This window comes from Portunus trituberculatus, chromosome 43 (genome assembly GCF_017591435.1).
Source record: "Portunus trituberculatus isolate SZX2019 chromosome 43, ASM1759143v1, whole genome shotgun sequence".
Classification (NCBI taxonomy): Eukaryota; Metazoa; Arthropoda; class Malacostraca; order Decapoda; family Portunidae; genus Portunus; species Portunus trituberculatus.
In genome coordinates this window covers 11,799,411-11,816,891 of record NC_059297.1, presented here as the reverse complement: position 1 = coordinate 11,816,891, position 17,481 = coordinate 11,799,411, and the positions used below count along the sequence as shown (strand labels likewise).

Below are 17,481 nucleotides of genomic sequence, written 5' to 3'. Positions count from 1 at the left end.
CTTCCGAATATATCGATAGAAAAACATTGTTGCTGTGACTAATCGACGTCATTCTGCGGAACTTTCAAAAGAGGATCTGACTTAACATCATGATTTGTGAGCTTCACCATCAGACATGCTGCCTATCAAAACACTTCCCTCTTCCACGTACTGTATGGTGCATTACTCCATATTTGATTAATGACATCCCAAACATCATTAACCCTTCCCGTAAAGGGGGTATAACGTCAATAGTTCCAACATTATTATCAACTGTCACAATTTTGCCACGGGACTTAATCCACGTGTAGACAGTATATGTATTCATTGATTTTATATACAGCAGATATGGTGAAGAGTGTGAAAAGGTTAGCATTGAGAAAGAAAGAGAAGCAAGTGTCTGGGTGTTTTCAGAAGCCTGCGTGTTGGCGGCGTGAAGTGACACAGCGTCCAGTTGATATCGGGACGTGGAGCGGCGGTGTGCGTCATGTCGGAGGAACAACCAACAGACGGGGAAACGGTCAGGAGTCATTACTTCGAGGTGGGGCCGCGGTACTTCAACCTGTCATACATAGGAGAAGGCGCCTATGGCATGGTGGTGTAAGTATCAGGTGGCTGTGGCGCGGGCATGCTGGGAAGCGAGGAGCAATGGACCTGTTGTGCTTGTGGATTATTGATCAGCGTTGGGAGAGTGTGAGGCAAGACACAGAGACGGCTCATACCTGGCCCTTATCACTGCCACTGGCTGCCATGATATGAGGGACAAATGGAAGCGGGCTTGGAGGATGTGTTGTGGCGGGGCAGCCCTCAGTGACCCCAGTGAGGTTGGGCGCTCCTGGGCGGGGTGACGTCACTGCCACTGGTGCCCCGGTTGACGCAATGGCCTGGCCCTGTTGGGGTGCAGGGAGACTGATTTGCCTCACACTTTGCAGGGGATCACTGGCCTGTGGTAGTGTGCAATTGTTAACGTAAATTGATGAGGCTGAAAGATAAGTCATATTTGTGCCTCTTGAAAATTTTGATAAGTAAATTATTCAATATTCATCATGCACTCTTGGGTTATTGTGACACTAATGATGTGTATGGTGTTGTGAGGGTGAGGTGGTGTGGCCCAGTGCCCAGGGTTAGTGCTTTGCTATCTGACAGGTTGAGTGATGACACAATATTCCTTATTGATACTTTTGAGTGGTGACATTTTCCTTTTTGATATTTAAGAGTTCAAGGAGTTGAAACAGTTCTTGTAAGACCAGACTTTTACTTAGTTTCATTGTACTTGGCCTATCAAGTATCTCTTCACACAGTAAGTTGTGTTTCCTGAAGTTAGGCACATTAAAATTGCTTTCCTTATCTGGTCAGTTTAAGCATTCAAAATCATCTGTACAATACTGAGTTGGCTCCTGTGATAGGAAGTTAAAGTTGTAGAAAAATATAAAGGAAACTTCAAGAAACTTTTAGATTTACTTCTAGTTTTTGTTTATATTTATTATTACCTATGCTCACCTCATCCTTTTCTGTAAATTTGTTGAATTTCCTGAAGTTACCTATTCACTGCACTCATCAATTTGATAATTGACTTAATCCATTGATCTTCCATCCTATTTGAAAATAGATTTCTTCCTCTATTTTGTTTATCTATCTATTCTAAATCTAATTTTAAAGCTTGAACCAACCTATTATGTACTTATTTTCCTGGTTTCTAACAATAATGATTTAAACCATTAATCTTGTTATGTGCCTTAATGCATTTATTAGATCCTGTCATGTGTATTATAGGTATAACATAACATACATAATTTATGTAAATTATGTATGTTATGTTATGCCTATAATACACATCAAGTTGTATCTCCTGTGAGTGAAATTGTATTTCTATTCTCTGTATAGCCTTTATTATTGTCCTCCATCTCTGTATGCCACTGTGTCAGTTTCATCCTATGCCTTGTTCTTAAGAAGCCACATCAGTTGAGCAGCTAGGTTTTGGAATGAAAATGCTTGAAATGTAGACTTAGGAAAAAAGATAAGGAAGGAAAGACCGGATTAGCAAGACAAAAATTGAATGTGTTATTACATACGAAATATTAGCAAAGTAATTAAGAATTCAATTTGTGGAACTTAAGAAAAATAGGGAAAAAAACAAATATGTGAAGATATGCTAGGTGTTGGTGAGCAAGTTGTGGGGCTCAGAAAGAAGGAATATTAATGGTGGACCAATGGAAACAACGAAAACTTGAAAGAGAAAGAAAAAAAAAATTTAAAGCAGTAATGATGAAAAATGAATAGAAAATAATAATGGTGATAAATATGTAAAAGTTATAGTTCAAAAGAATTTGTGATAATTGATGAGAAATAGTAAAAGTACATTTCATAGATAACAAAAAATTGAAAAAAATAAAAAAGATATATAGTAAAATGTAGGTTTTGGAAATAACAGAAGGCTGTACTGAAGATTGATGAAAAGATGGAATGGATTAGATGACATGTTAATAGAAATAAAAGTAGTTTGAAGATTATGAATGCAAAGAAACTGAAATTAATATAGAGCAATGTGTTAAGAAATTCATACGAAAACAATTAAAATTAAGAAGAATCAGTTTTTATTGGTGTAAGATATAAGAGAGACTGATTAGATAATATAGGCATCAATAGATTGATAACAGAAAAAGAGCAGTTAAAGACGTAAGTTTTCGAGAAGAACTAGACATGAATTATGTTAAAATTAATGTGCTGAAATGTGAAAGAAAATTTTAATGTTGATTGGATGGTTCTCACATTATATTGGCAGCCTTGGAGAAGTAAATGCCTGAAAGTCAGATGTAAGTTGTTTCAATCCTAGTATACAAAGAGAAGTTAAAAAGTAAATGCAAGAACTATTAAGGATTATAGTTGAAGTGTACCGGGAAGGGTTTATAGCAGAACTGAGAGTGTTGAACAATACAAAGGGTAGAAATGAAGAGCTTAAGGGATCTAGAAAAGGAGAGCAATGTGTAAATATGTGAAATAAGAATTAAATATGTGGATGTTTGCTCTAGACAGGTAGATCATGTATCCTTGAGGGAGTTACTGGACTGTGCTGCTTCTTCCATGAAATGATACTTGGTGAAGGCTTTAAAGGAGAGGCTGTGTGCTTCACTTGCTACACTGCCAGGGAATGAGAAGCAGGCAGGCAGGCAGACAGATAGTCTGACACACTGACTCACTCTCTCTCTCTCTCTCTCTCTCTCTCTCTCTCTCTCTCTCTCTCTCTCTCTCTCTCTCTCTCTCTCTCTCTCTCTCTCTCTCTCTCTCTCCTTTATTGAATCATGTCTCTTATTGAAACACATGTAAAATATATATTAACTAGCTTAGTGAATCTAAAATTATGATGGTACCAATGAATGTTATTGATTATATAACTATGTGTATACAGATCTTTAACTAAGGCATTCAAGAATATATTCATATTTCTTTCCATCAAATAACTTTCACACTTTGTACTTAAAAGATGAAAGAGTTAGTGATATAACCGTGTTTATAAGTGAGAGATTTAAGATAATCTGTTACCAAAGAGGAGTCAATGAAATGAAAAGCTTGGGCTGTATCATGATGTAAGTGGACCATGTGAGGTGAGCTTGCATATATGTAGACAGATAAGGATAATAAGATCCCTGCTAAGATTAAATGCCTGGAATGAGAAAAATAACTGGATTCTTCTTGCCGTTTATTATCAGCCAATAATCAGTATGGAGAATTTCTCAAAGGAAAATTGCCAGATGTTGCTATGTGAAGAAAGGCCGACTGCAGTTATTGACTTAACACTGTTGAAGAACTGTGCAATAGGTGATTCTAAACTTTTGTTTTGTCCTGTGTCTTTGGTAGTTGCCATGTGAAGAAGTTATGAAGGTTACCAAGTTATTATAAGGCAAAGAATGTTTATGGGGTTAGTTTGATATGTATAATTGTAGGAAATTAAGATAAAAAAACAACAACAACTCTGGGAAGCTTTTGATTATAGGCTAGTTCAATTCATCGTAATAATACAAACAATACAAATCAACTCTTCTCCTCTAACTGACTGTCTTGATTCTTTAAGTCACCGCCGCAATGTTGCATCTTTATCTGTCTTCTACCGCTGTTTTCATGCTGTCTGCTCTTCTGAACTTGCTAACTGCATGCCTTCCCCCCTCCTGCGGCCTCGCTGCACAAGACTCTCTACTTCTTCTCATCCCTATTCTGTCCATCTTCCTAATGCAAGAGTTAACCAGTATCTTCACTCCTTCATTCCCTACACTGGTAAACTCTGGAACTCTCTACCTGTGTCTGTATTTCCACCTGCCTATGACTTAAACTCTTTCAAAAGAGGAGTGTCAAGACACCTCTTACGTTAACTGGACCCTCCTTTTAGATTTTTTTGTTTTTTCTCTTTCTACTTTCATCTTAACAGGGCCTGGCAACCAGCGGGATTTTTTTTTTTCCAACACTTTGTTTGCCCTTGGCCAGTGCCCTTGTAATGTAAAAAAAAAAAAAAAAAAAAAAAAAAAAAATTGTGGCCAGATCTAGTGGAGTGTGGTACAGGTAGTTCAGTGTTGGGAAAGCAGGATGAGTTTGTTAAGATGATTTCTAATATGTCCTATCATATCTCTTCATGTTTTTTCAGTTTTGTTTCAAAGAATACATGACTATTAAAACATGATAGGATACCTACAGTGGCTTATGATATGTCCCATCAAATTTCTTCATGTCATTTACTGTTCTTTTTATATATAACAGGACTGCTTGTGACATTTACTTCAGTCTACCACCATATTATCACCATACTTACAAGAATTTTTCATTTTGTTTATATCCACACCTTGCTAATATTGGATAGCCATTGAATTGAGTACTGGGTTTATCATAATACTGTATTGGTTATTCCCATCAAGGGTCACCACAGTGTCTCTTACTCTACCTTTGTCTGTCTGTGTCTGTCACACCATCCAATATATGTCTTTTTTCAGTGCATCCATAAACCCTTTCTTTGGAAGACATAGGCTTACAATTACTGTGCTATTAAATGCAGTTATGATTATTGTTTTTTAAACCAAACATTTTCATTGATCTTTAATCTCCCTGTTCATATAGCCAACTTGATTTGGTGCATCGATAAATGTTGTCGTTGAAAGATTGAGGTGAGCACATAATTACTGTACTATTAGATACATGATTGTGAAATTATCAGTAAGTAAAACCAAATCAATCGGTCAGTTTAATCAGTCTTTACTTTTCCTCCTGCGTAGTATCTCATCTTCAGCACAACATTTTCCTCCTGTCTTATACCTCTCAGTTCTCTCCAGCACTTGACCAGACCATCACAGTCTTGCCTTTCTAGTGCTGACCACAAATTGAATGAGATCTGTCCATATTCAAATGGCAGAGTATTGTGTGATTCAGGAAGTGTGTCTATTTCAGCCATTAAAAGTTAAGAGGCATTGTGTGCATAACATTTACCTCTTGTACTTTTTATTTTGTGTATTCTAATTCTTAACTTTGTTCCTTTCTTTTAGCTATTTTCATTAGGTATTGACTTATTTAAGTGTGCCAGTTTGAGTTAGTGCTTATTTTATTTACTAAGCAATTTCTTATTGATTTCAGATCTGCCAGTGACAGAGTTACCAAAACAAAGGTGGCAATAAAAAAGATATCACCTTTTGAGCACCAGACATATTGCCAGAGAACCCTTCGAGAGATCAAAATCCTAACTAGATTCAAACATGAAAATGTAAGTGTTTCATCTTGTTCTCCACTGTTCTGTGTAGAAAACTATTTACCAATATCTTTCACACATTGCCTCATCCTGATCTTTACATATCCTCTTGTCCTTCTATCTTCTGTCACTATCACCAGGTCTTCCTTGTCTAACTTTTCAATGCCATTGACTATCTTGTACATTGTTATTCGGTCGGTCCCCTCATTTTCTTCCTTTTTGTAAGGTTGGTAGTTCTATTTCCTTCAGTCGTTCTTCATGTTAGGTCATTTAGTTCTGGCACCATCTTTGTAGCAATCTTCTGTATCCTTTCTAATCTTCTTATATCTTTTTTAGAGCTCAGAGACCACACCACTGCTGCATGTTTCAGCTTTGGATGTATCATGCTTGTGATGATTTTTTTTCATCATATCTTGGTCCATGTATTGGAGTGCCACTCTTATATTAGTTAACATTTTATATGATAATCCAAATACAGTAAGTCCTCGTTTTACACTAGTTTAATATATGATAAATTCTCAGATATGATAATTAACAATTATTACCATTTTTTCAATTTACGATAAAAAAAATCGCACTTACGATATTTGAAATTCCCGCCGCCTGTGATTGTGGCACTGCACTGCAACCAACAACAAACCAGTCACTTTTGCGCCACCACGACGAATAACAGTGAGACTGTGCTCGGTGATTTACTTACATTATTCTCTGCATTTAAGACCAATTCCTGTCCAAAATGTCACTGAAACATAATTTGGATCTTGGTGAAGAAGTGGGTAAGGTTGAATGAGCCAGAAAAAGTTTAACGTTGGAAATAAAGCTTGATATAGTCAAGAGAAAAGAACTTGGGGAAGGCTCGTCAGCCATAAGCTATTCCCTGAATTTACCACAGTCAACAGTTGCTACTGTTTTGAGGAATGCTTCAAGTGTTAAGGAGGCAGCAAGTAATGCTTCAAGCCTGCAGGTAAAATTGCTGACAAACATCGGGAACCCATTATGGATCGGATGGAGGGTTTACTTAAAATTTGGATAGACAGCCAAACACGCCAGCATGCCCCACTCTCAATGAGCCTCATTTCAGAAAAGGCCCTGTCTATTATTGAAACCTTGAAGGTTGAGATGGATGTTTGTTTACTTTTTTTTATTGACTTTCATACTGAGCTGGAGCGTATTCCTATCTAATACATGTTAAAACGGGTTCGGTTTACACTAATTTCGGTTTACAATAGCTTTTTGAAGAACACATTTCTAATGTAAAACGAGGACTTACTGTATCTTGTTTATGTGTTTTTTGTTCATTATTTGTCCCTCTCCCATCAAATAGTTCCATACTGGTCTTCTTTTGCTCTTTCCTAGTTCCATTATGTGACATTTCTTGGCATTAAACTCCAATTTCCACTTCTTACTCCACTCATAGATCTTGTTTATATCTTCCTGTAATAGCAAACAGTTGTCCCTGGTTTGGATAACTCTTAGCAGCTTTGCATCATCAGCAAATAAATCAATATAACTATTTACCCCCAATGTTCACCTTGGTCGCTTGCTGGTCACCCAGTCAGTCTTCCCCATTATGGAGCGAGCTCAGAGCTCAAAGACCAATCTTCAGATAGGACTGAGATCACATCAACACACGACACACACCTGGAAAGCGAGGCCACAACCCCTTGAGTTACATCCTGTACCTATTTACTGCTAGGTGAATAGTGGCCACACATTAACAGCCGTATGTTCATCTCGCGATGCTTCCCTACCTTGCAGTGATACCAGATCAAAACCAACGTTGAAACTCGCTTATCTGGTAACACTCATCTAGAGCTTTCGGTTATTGAAAATTGGTGTCCTTGACATTTTGTATATGCCAGTATATATGCTTTTCCTTATTAAAAATAGGCACTATAGTAAATGCTATGATGCTTTTATTAACTTATTTGAATGAATAGACACATAAGTAACCATATTTTGCCGAATGCTTTGTTTTGGTGCACGTTCTCGCTGCCGCGGAATTTGAGCCTTGAGATAAAAGATTCCCCATTAGCTAGTGTTTTTTAGCTGAAAACGAGAGAGTGACTCTCCTCTCTCTTATTGAAGGGAGACCTGTGGTTGTGTCTAAACGACAGGCTCCCAGTATACAGAACAACAAGAAGGCCTGGGAGGAAATAACGCCAGCATTATGCAGAAATAGGTTTCCCCCAGCTAAGAATATGATGTGATCTAGATTTAAACATCATGAAAACAAAATGTAATAGTATTCTTCTCATAACTACCTTACTAATAGTCAACACCCATTCTCTTCCTCATTTCACTTCATTTATTTGTTTAGTGATGCACTAGACATTTCATCAGCCACACTTTATTCTGTGATCTATATTTTACCAACATGAAAACAAAAAAAATGTAATGCTACTCATGTATGGATCATGTTTTGATATAGATATTGTACATATGCACACATATATATAGGTATGTATTTAACTTTTTTCCTTGGATTATTTCTTTTGCCTTCTGGGACAGTTCTATATTTTTTCACATGTAGAGGATATATTTTATTGGAAACAAATATGTAATAAAAAGATAATTTATTGGCAATGAACAGAGAGACACACATGATGAACCTACATGAACAAAAAAAAAAAAAAACACATACATACATATACATATACATTGTTTTAGGAATTTACCTACAATGTTTGCCTTAGTGTGTGTGTGTGTGTGTGTGTGTGTGTGTGTGTTTGATCTGTGCAGTCTCTGTTGAGACCAGGCACACACCACACACCGGGACAACAAGGTCACAACTCCTCGATTTACATCCCGTACCTACTCACTGCTAGGTGAACAGGGGCTACACGTGAAAGGAGATCCTCTGGCTTGTGAAGCCAGCGCTCTAACCACTGAGCTACCCGGGCGTGTGTGTACTTAATCAGCAACGAGAACAGCCACAAATATACCAATACAGAATATAAGAGAAAAATGCATATCTAGACATACTTTTTTTTTTGTCATTATGTACCAATAAAATAACAAATAAGAGTAAATACACACACACACACACACACACACACATCGTCGATGGCGGACACACACGCACACACCAGAGCAATCATCTATAATTCTACAGTTACCTAAGAGTAACCAAGGTGGGAAAGGAGCTGGTAATGTTTGTCCCGTCTCCATATAGTCATGTTAACTGTTGATTAGCAAAATAATGTCCAGTGAAGGTAAATATAAACTGTAGCCTGCGTTTGAGCCATCAGCTGGTTTGCGGACACACACACACACACACACACACACACACACACACACACACACACACACACACACACACACACACACACACACACACACACACACACACACACACTGAAAGAAAGTTGGACAAATGGTAGGAGGAGTGCATGGCAGATGGAAGACTAGTGAGAACAATAATTAAGGACAGTGTGACATGGTGGATGGGGTGTCATAGTTTTAAAAATTTTCTTTAAAACTATGCACACTGTACATGGCAAATGGAGTTCAACACGACAAAATGCAAGAAAATAGCAGACACTACTAAAACCAGTCATGAAGAAAAAGACATTTAAACTGTTCCACGCCTCAATACATCTTTATGGAAACTATATTTTTAACATCTCTCAGACATCTTCCTTTCTCAGCTTTTTACTATGCGATCTTGTGCTTCGGATGTCATATTCTTCTCTCAGGATCAGTTTCTCATTATCCACTTGGTCCATTCCGTTGATCAATTTATAAACTTGTATCAGATCTCCTCTCTCTTCTTTGTTCCAGGGTTGGTAGATCCATAGCCTTTAGTCTCTCCTCATATGTCATCCCTTCAAATTCTGGAACCATTCTTGTAGCCATTTTTTGTAGTCTCTCCAACTTCCTTATGTGTTTCTTTTTATGAGGGGTCCACACTACTCCTGCATATTCCAATCTGGGTCTTATTATAGTACTTATCAATTTCTTCATCATTTCTTTGTCCATGTAGTGAAATGCTACTCCAATATTCCTTAGCAAATTATATGTTTCTCTAAAAATTCTATCAATATGGCTTACTGGTTGATTGTTTTCTTCCATCGTCACTCCTAAGTCCTTTTCCTTTTTAACTTTCTCCAGTTCTACTCCATCTCCCATCTTATAGATTCCCACAGGTCGTCTTTCACTCTTTCCCATTTCCATGACGTGGCTTTTGTTCACATTGAATTCCATTTTCCACTTTTTACTCCATTCCCAGATCTTATTTAGGTCTTCTTGCAGTATTTCACAATCCTCTTTTTGCTTTATAACTCTGCACAGTTTCGTATCATCTGCAAACAGATTTATGTAGCTGTTCACTCCTTCTGGCATGTCGTTATATAAATGAGGAAAAGTATTGGTGCCAATACAGACCCCTGTGGCACTCTGCTTTCTACTGCTCTCCACTTGGACTTCATATCTTTAACTACCGTCCTTATTTCTCTCCCCCTCAAATAATTTAATATCAATCTCAATATGCTTCCTTTTAAGCCACCCTTCTCCTCTAACTTCCATAGTAATCTTGCATGTGGCACTTTGTGTGTGTGTGTGTGTGTGTGTGTGTGTGTGTGTGTGTGTGTGTGTGTGTGTGTGTATTTACCTAGTTGTATATACCTAGTTGTATTGTACAGGGTTTGAGTGGGGTTCATAGTATCCTGTCTCCATATCTCCATTTATCAAATTTTTCCTTAAAGTTATGCACATTACGTGCTGTAACAACTTCATTATCCAATGCATTCTATTTTTCCTCTGTTCTATGTGGAAAACTGTATTTTCCAATATCCTTCACACACTACCTCATCCTGATTTTCTTTTCATGTCCTCTTGTCCTTCCATCTTCTTCTGTCAACACCACCAGGTCCTCTTTGTCTATCTTTTCAATATCATTTACCAGAGCTGGGCACTTCCGTATCTTGGTTCGCACCTCTGCTCCTCCGTATTTGTGGACCACCAAACGAGGTGCAGATGTCCGAAGCATGGAAAATTTTTCAAAAGTACGGAAGTAACAGGTACGGAAAAGCGACATTTTAAGTCCGTACCTCCGCACCTGAGACAGATGGAGAAAAGTGAAATTTTGAATCTATACTTCCTCACCTGAGATATTTAAGGAAAAAAATAAATAAAGACAACAGTCTACACTCCGTAGCATTACTTTTGCCTGTCCTTGGCGGTCTGTGCTACCAGGCATATTTTCCTGCCATTCTCTCTCTCTCTCTCTCTCTCTCTCTCTCTCTCTCTCTCTCTCTCTCTCTCTCTCTCTCTCTCTCTCTCTCTCTCTCTCTCTCTCTCTCTCTCTCTCTCTCATGATGATGATAATGATAATAATAAGTTACAATGACTTCCAGTTACTGCTAACCATACATACATTACAGTGATTGCAAGCATACATAATCCCCATTTGTTATATATATATATATATATATATATATATATATATATATATATATATATATATATATATATATATATATATATATATATATATATATATATATATATATATATATATATATATATATATATATATATATATATATATATAGGCACCCCGCTAATGAAGGGGTTACGTTCCTAAAAACCCTTCATTAAGCGAAACTTCGTTAAGCGAACTAATTATAACAAGTTTAACCCCTGACTGGAACTTCCATTGAGAGTAAAGAAACCGAGAGTAGTAATAATAATAATAATAATAATAATAATAATACTTTATTGCTCTTACAGAGAATTTGTCTTGTGCTTGTCAGAGTATAAAGAAAGAGTGCATCATAGTACAGCAATACTCTGCTTAAGAAACAGGATAAGGAGTGTCAAAGCTGTTCATAGAGCTAAAATTCGATAAGCGGACATAACTTTCCCATTGGAAATATTGGAAATAGGGGGGATGCGTTCTGGGCTGGTCCCCAACATACGACATGGGTGAAAAAAAAAAAATTATATATATGTACCTGTACCATTAATAACCAATTATCCCCAAGTTTTTAGTGAAGAAAATGACAATACAATGGAAACATGAGAATTCATGTAAAGTCCCTACCTAGTGTCTGGGTCTTGTAATACTGTACATATATCTACTGTAAACAACAATGTAAGTAATCACTCAACAGCATACACTGGGACACTGGACAATGGACACTGCGGCTCCAGCTGACAGTATCACAGTCACACTGACTTATCTACCCCAGTTGAACTGCAGATTGGAATAATACACTTGTTCAGACATTCACAATTTCACTTCAAATGAGGATTTGCACCCTTAACCCTTTCAATGCTCCGGACCACGATCATGGCTTTGAGGGAAATGCCTCCTGTCCACAATCGTGGTCCTATATTTCACGAGTCACAGAATTAAACCACGCGCCTCCTGGCTGCTGCTAGTTGCCAGATGACATTCTCCCATCCTCCCTCGACTCATGGGACGTGCCATCAGTTGCGTGGTAAGAAAAATATAGTTACAATGGCATCCACACAGTAGAGTATCAGATGCCCCTTTTTTCACAATTAGTATTATTTTACGACGTCGCTAGTGGCTATTTGTGCATTTATTTACAGAAATAACAAGAGTAATGATCAAATCTTGTTAGAGAGCAGATATGCCAGATATTTGTTTATTGGTAGTATATTGCGTATTTCGTATATTACCATATATAGGCATGCGTATCCTCGCTCATGATAGTATGTACATTAAGAAAACACTCTGAAAACGTATTTTATATTATTTGTGTGGGCATAATGTATGCACAGGTGTGAAAAATAATTACCCTAGCACATTCTGGAGCAGTTCTGAGCAACTGCAGTTCAAATTAGGCAGAAAATTCTGTGTAATTTAGTGAGAACACCTGCACAAGTTGTGGCGGAAAATAACCACCTGCTACGATGGCAATACTCAACAGCGCACAACGTACCACCAGATAGCCAACTTCCCATCATTATTGCGCCACTTTCCAGGGTGAGTAGAGACCAAAATTTTTTACAGTAGATGTGTAACACTCTATTATCCATGAGAATATTGATTTTTTCCATTTATGCAAACCTCGATTTATCGGCTGAATTTGTGTCTCACAGACATGACCCAAAAACCTATTTGCGCCCTGAAAGGATTAAAGCACAAAGATGGAGCACACCGTATTTCTGGTATAAATTCAACCAAGTTACAGTGAATGAGGGATTTACAGCTTTGAGCCAATGTCAGATAAACGTTTTGACAAGGAACACCACTGTTTGTCAAGTACGACACAATTTATTTCACAACTAATGGAATAATTCTCATTAACAATTTACATACAATATCAAGTGGTGTAAAATGTTAAGGTGAATAATATATTGCACTGTTTAATATAATATATGGTGAATTGGGCCACAGGTGGTACATGACTTTAGTGGCTACACGCTAGAGACAGGCGGGGAGCCAGCCAATCACAGCAAAGCTGCCGTGTTCGGTCCCTCACCCGGCAAATTCAAATTCAGAAAATTCGCTAAAACGGATGTGGTTGTACGTTATGTGGACTTTTTGGTCTAACTTTATATAGTGCGTTAAACCGGAAATTCGTTAGACAAACGTTCGTTAAGTGTAGTATTACTGTACAGCGAAAGGTTTAATGAAAGTAAAAATTATGAAGTTAAACATTTAGGCAGTTTAATTTAAGTCATTATAATGTACACTAATGTATATATGTACGTAACTTTATAATGTTGATGATCTTAAATTTGTGATGGGAGGGAGAGTGAAACGGAAAAGACACTAACAGGCAACCTGTGGAATGTAAACAAAGGGCGCATCATTGTACCGCATACAAAACTTATGTACCACATTTCCACAAGGCTTTCCATTTTATCCATTGCAGAGTCACGAGTTCAGGTGGTTCTTTTAGCTTGCAAGGAAGATACAGTCTCACCAGCCTTCTTAATAGAGTCTGCTGACTTGAAAATAGTAGAGACAGTAGATGGAGTCAAGATGGTGGTGAGCAATGCTATTAGTTTTCTTGCCTCTCTCGTGTCTGTGAATGATATCCAGCTTCACTTCAAGAGTAAGAGACTTGCTGGTCTTCTTAGCAACGCTAGGGGACATTGCAGGTCATTTTGGTGGTAAGTTGAGCGAGGGAAGATGAGCTGCTGCTGACGCTGTTATTGTTTTGAACTTGGTGCATGTGTTCTCCATGAGAGGCGCTGGTGTATTCAAAAGCCTGTCGGCTTGCGTGTTACGGCAGGGCTTTCAAACTTGGAAAAAATTACCTGGATAAAACTTCATTAAAGCAAGTTTGGTGTTCGTTAAACGAGCAGATGGTAGCAAAATGAAACCTTCGTTGTAGCGAAATTTCGTTGTGTGAACCTTCGTTAAGCGGGGGTTGCCTGTATAATATTTTTTCGGCCGCATCATAGCAAAGACACATAAATCGAGTTACCTGTACTTTACATTTTTTTTATGACTATTTTCATGTAAAAAATCTAAAAATTTTAGGCACGGAAGTACAGGTACGAACTATCTGCATTTCGAGGTCCGGAGGAGCGGTACCGGACTACCCGATATCCAGTAACGCGCCCATTTCTGTCATTTACTATCTTATACATTGTTATTAGGTCCCCACGTTCTCATCTATCTTGTAAGGTTGGCAGCCCCATTTTCAGTCGTTCTTCATATGTGAGGTCCTTTAATTCTGGCACCATCTTTGTAGCAATCTTCTGTATCCTTTCTAGTTTTCTTATATCCTTTTTAGATCTCGGAGACCATACCACTGCTGCATATTCCAGCCTTGGGCGTATCATGCTTGTGATGATTTTTTTCATCATATCTTTATCCATGTAATGAAATGCCACTCTTATATTAGTCAACATCTTATATGATAGTCCAAATATCCTGCTTATGTGTTTTTCAGGGCTCAGATTTTCCCACGTCTTTTTCCTCTTTAGTTTTCACTAATTGTTCTTCTCCCATCAAATAGTTCCATACCGGTCTTCTCTTACTCTTTCCGAGTTCCATAATGTGACATTTCTTGGCATTAAACTCCAATTTCCACTTCCTGCTCCATTCATAGATCTTGTTTATGTCTTCCTGTGTGTGTGTGTGTGTGTGTGTGTGTGTGTGTGTGTGTGTGTGTGTGTGTGTGTGTGTGTGTGTGTTTCACTGTTTGATCTGCTGCAGTCTCTGGCCAGAGACAGCCAGGCGTTACCCTCGGAGCAGCTCAGAGCTCATTATTTCCGATCTTGGATAGGCCTGAGACCAGGCACACACCACACACCGAGACAACAAGGTCACAACTCGATTTACATCCCGTACCTACTCACTGCTAGGTGAACAGGGGCTACACGTGAAAGGAGACACACCCAAATATCTCCACCCGGCCGGGGAATCGAACGGTCCTCTGGCTTGTAACCAGCGCTCTAACCACTGAGCTGTGTGTGTGTGTGTGTGTGTGTGTGTGTGTGTGTGTGTGTGTGTGTGTGTGTGTGTGTGTGTGTGTGTATTTACCTAGTTGTAGTTTTACAGGGTCTGGGCTTTATGCCCGTGTGGTCCCGTCTCCATATCTACACTTATCCAATTTTTCTTTAAAACTATGCACACTCGTTGCTGACACCACTTCTTTATTCAAACTGTTCCAAGTCTCAACACATCTTTGTGGGAAACTATATTTTTTAACATCTCTCAGACATCTTCCCTTCGTCAGCTTTTTACTATGCGATCCTGTGCTTCGAATGTCATATTCTTCTCTCAGGATCAGTTTCTCATTATCCACTTGGTCCATTCCGTTGATCAATTTATAAACTTGTATCAGATCGCCTCTCTCCCTTCTCTGTTCCAGGATTGGTAGATCCATAGCCTTTAGTCTCTCCTCATATGTCATCCCTTCAAATTCTGGAACAATTCTTGAATTTGAAGGGATGACATATGAGGAGAGACTAAAGGCTATGGATCTACCAACCCTGGAACAGAGAAGGGAGAGAGGGGATCTGATACAAGTGTATAAATTGATCAACGGAATGGACCAAGTGGATAATGAGAAACTGATCCTGAGAGAAGAATATGACATTCGAAGCACAAGATCGCATAGTAAAAAGCTGAGAAAGGGAAGATGTCTGACAGATGTTAATAAATATAGTTTCTCACAAAGATGTGTTGAGACTTGGAACAGTTTGAGTGAAGAAGTGGTGTCAGCAATGAGTGTGCATAGTTTTAAAGAAAAATTGGATAAGTGTAGATATGGAGACGAGGCCACACGAGAATAAAGCCCGGCCCCTGTAAAACTACAACTAGGTAAATACACACACACACACACACACACACACACACACACACACACACACACACACACACACACACACAGGAAGATATAAACAAGATCTATGAGTGGTGCAGGAAGTGTGTTTGTGTGTGTGTGTGTACATGTGTGCTTGCATGTGTGTGTGGATGTGTGATGGAGTAGGAAATACTAGATGAGACCAGATGCTGCTGGATCAAGAAGGCCTGCAGGGACCAATCACCCACCTAGCAATGTGCATGTTTATATGTTAGATGTTCCCCATTTATAATTTTTGTGTGCTGATTGATTGCAGTCAAGATTAGGTATTTATTTGTTGTCTTCAGGTAGTTAGCATTCAGTTAAATAAGATTCTATTGGTTTAAATTTCAGATACAAATGTCTTTGTAGTTAAATTTATAATCAATATTTTTTTTTTTTCAGGTTATAGATATCAGAGACATAATACGAGCTCAAACGATAGAAAGCATGAAAGATGTTTACATTGTACAGTGTCTAATGGAAACTGATTTGTACAAACTTCTCAAATCTCAGGTATGTATGTATTAATTTTTTTTGCCTTGTGATTGAAATAACAAATTGATTGTATAATATCCATTTGCATAGCTGAGATGGTACCATTAAGATAGTATCTTAGTTTTCCTGATAATAAAGACCTTGAATCTTATGATATGCCAAGTTGTAGTCATTCCCTATCAAGAAAACCTGAGTCTTGCTACATTTGTTAATTAGTTTGGGAATGTGAAAATTTTAAAAATAGTACATAAAGATGATTCATTCAATTATTGGAGTCCTCATAGATTGTAGATTACAATTCTCTTGTTGCACATTAGTCATAATGATAAGCGACATGAGAAGTCTATGGCCAGACCTGTTTGAATATCATGATCCATACTTGTCAAGCTACTGTGGGGTCTTGCCTCAAAATTTTACATTATAGACCTTAAGTTTGTGTATAAATTGGTAATTAAACCATAAGAAAACCATATAATTTTGTTATTCATTATTATTTGTTTAAAAACAAATGCAGACTGAATACACAGTGTAAACACGTGACACAGTATGAACACCACATGATGAAAAACAGTACTCTTTAGAAAGGCCCTTATAAACAGTACTGTTTTTCATTATGTGGTGCTCATACTGTATCATGTGTTGACATTGTGTACAACAACAGTACAACAGTGAAAAAAGGTCTTTCATCCTGATGTGTTGGGAGAAGTGTCATATGTATAACAATTGGAAAGTGGAATTTGTTTCAAATTGTTTAATAACAAACACATTAAAAAAAACACATCACATGTGGAGATGAAACATAAGGTTTTCATCTTGCTCTGTAAAACTTGAAAATCATAGAAATTACTTAAGACTTATGCAAAAAATGGAAGGCTTGACAGGTATGCAATCATTAATTATTTAATCATCAACAATCATGCTTGAATTTAGTCACTTTGTATTTATGGGAGTCAGTGACCTAGTGGGCCAGCCTTAGGACATGGTGATCTCAGGAACTCATGT

General features: G+C 37.8%; 1 protein-coding gene across 1 annotated transcript in view; it reads left to right on the top strand.

Moving 5' to 3' along the window:
* Positions 1-408: 408 nt before the first annotated feature.
* Positions 409-17,481, top strand: part of LOC123518080 (mitogen-activated protein kinase 1-like) — a 31,052-nt gene continuing 13,979 nt past the window's right edge. Inside the window, exons 1-3 of the mRNA XM_045278681.1 lie at positions 409-579; positions 5,590-5,716; positions 16,387-16,497. Of these exons, the coding sequence (XP_045134616.1) occupies positions 467-579; positions 5,590-5,716; positions 16,387-16,497 (351 nt within the window). The 5' untranslated portion in view covers positions 409-466. The remainder of the gene's footprint in view (positions 580-5,589; positions 5,717-16,386; positions 16,498-17,481) is intronic.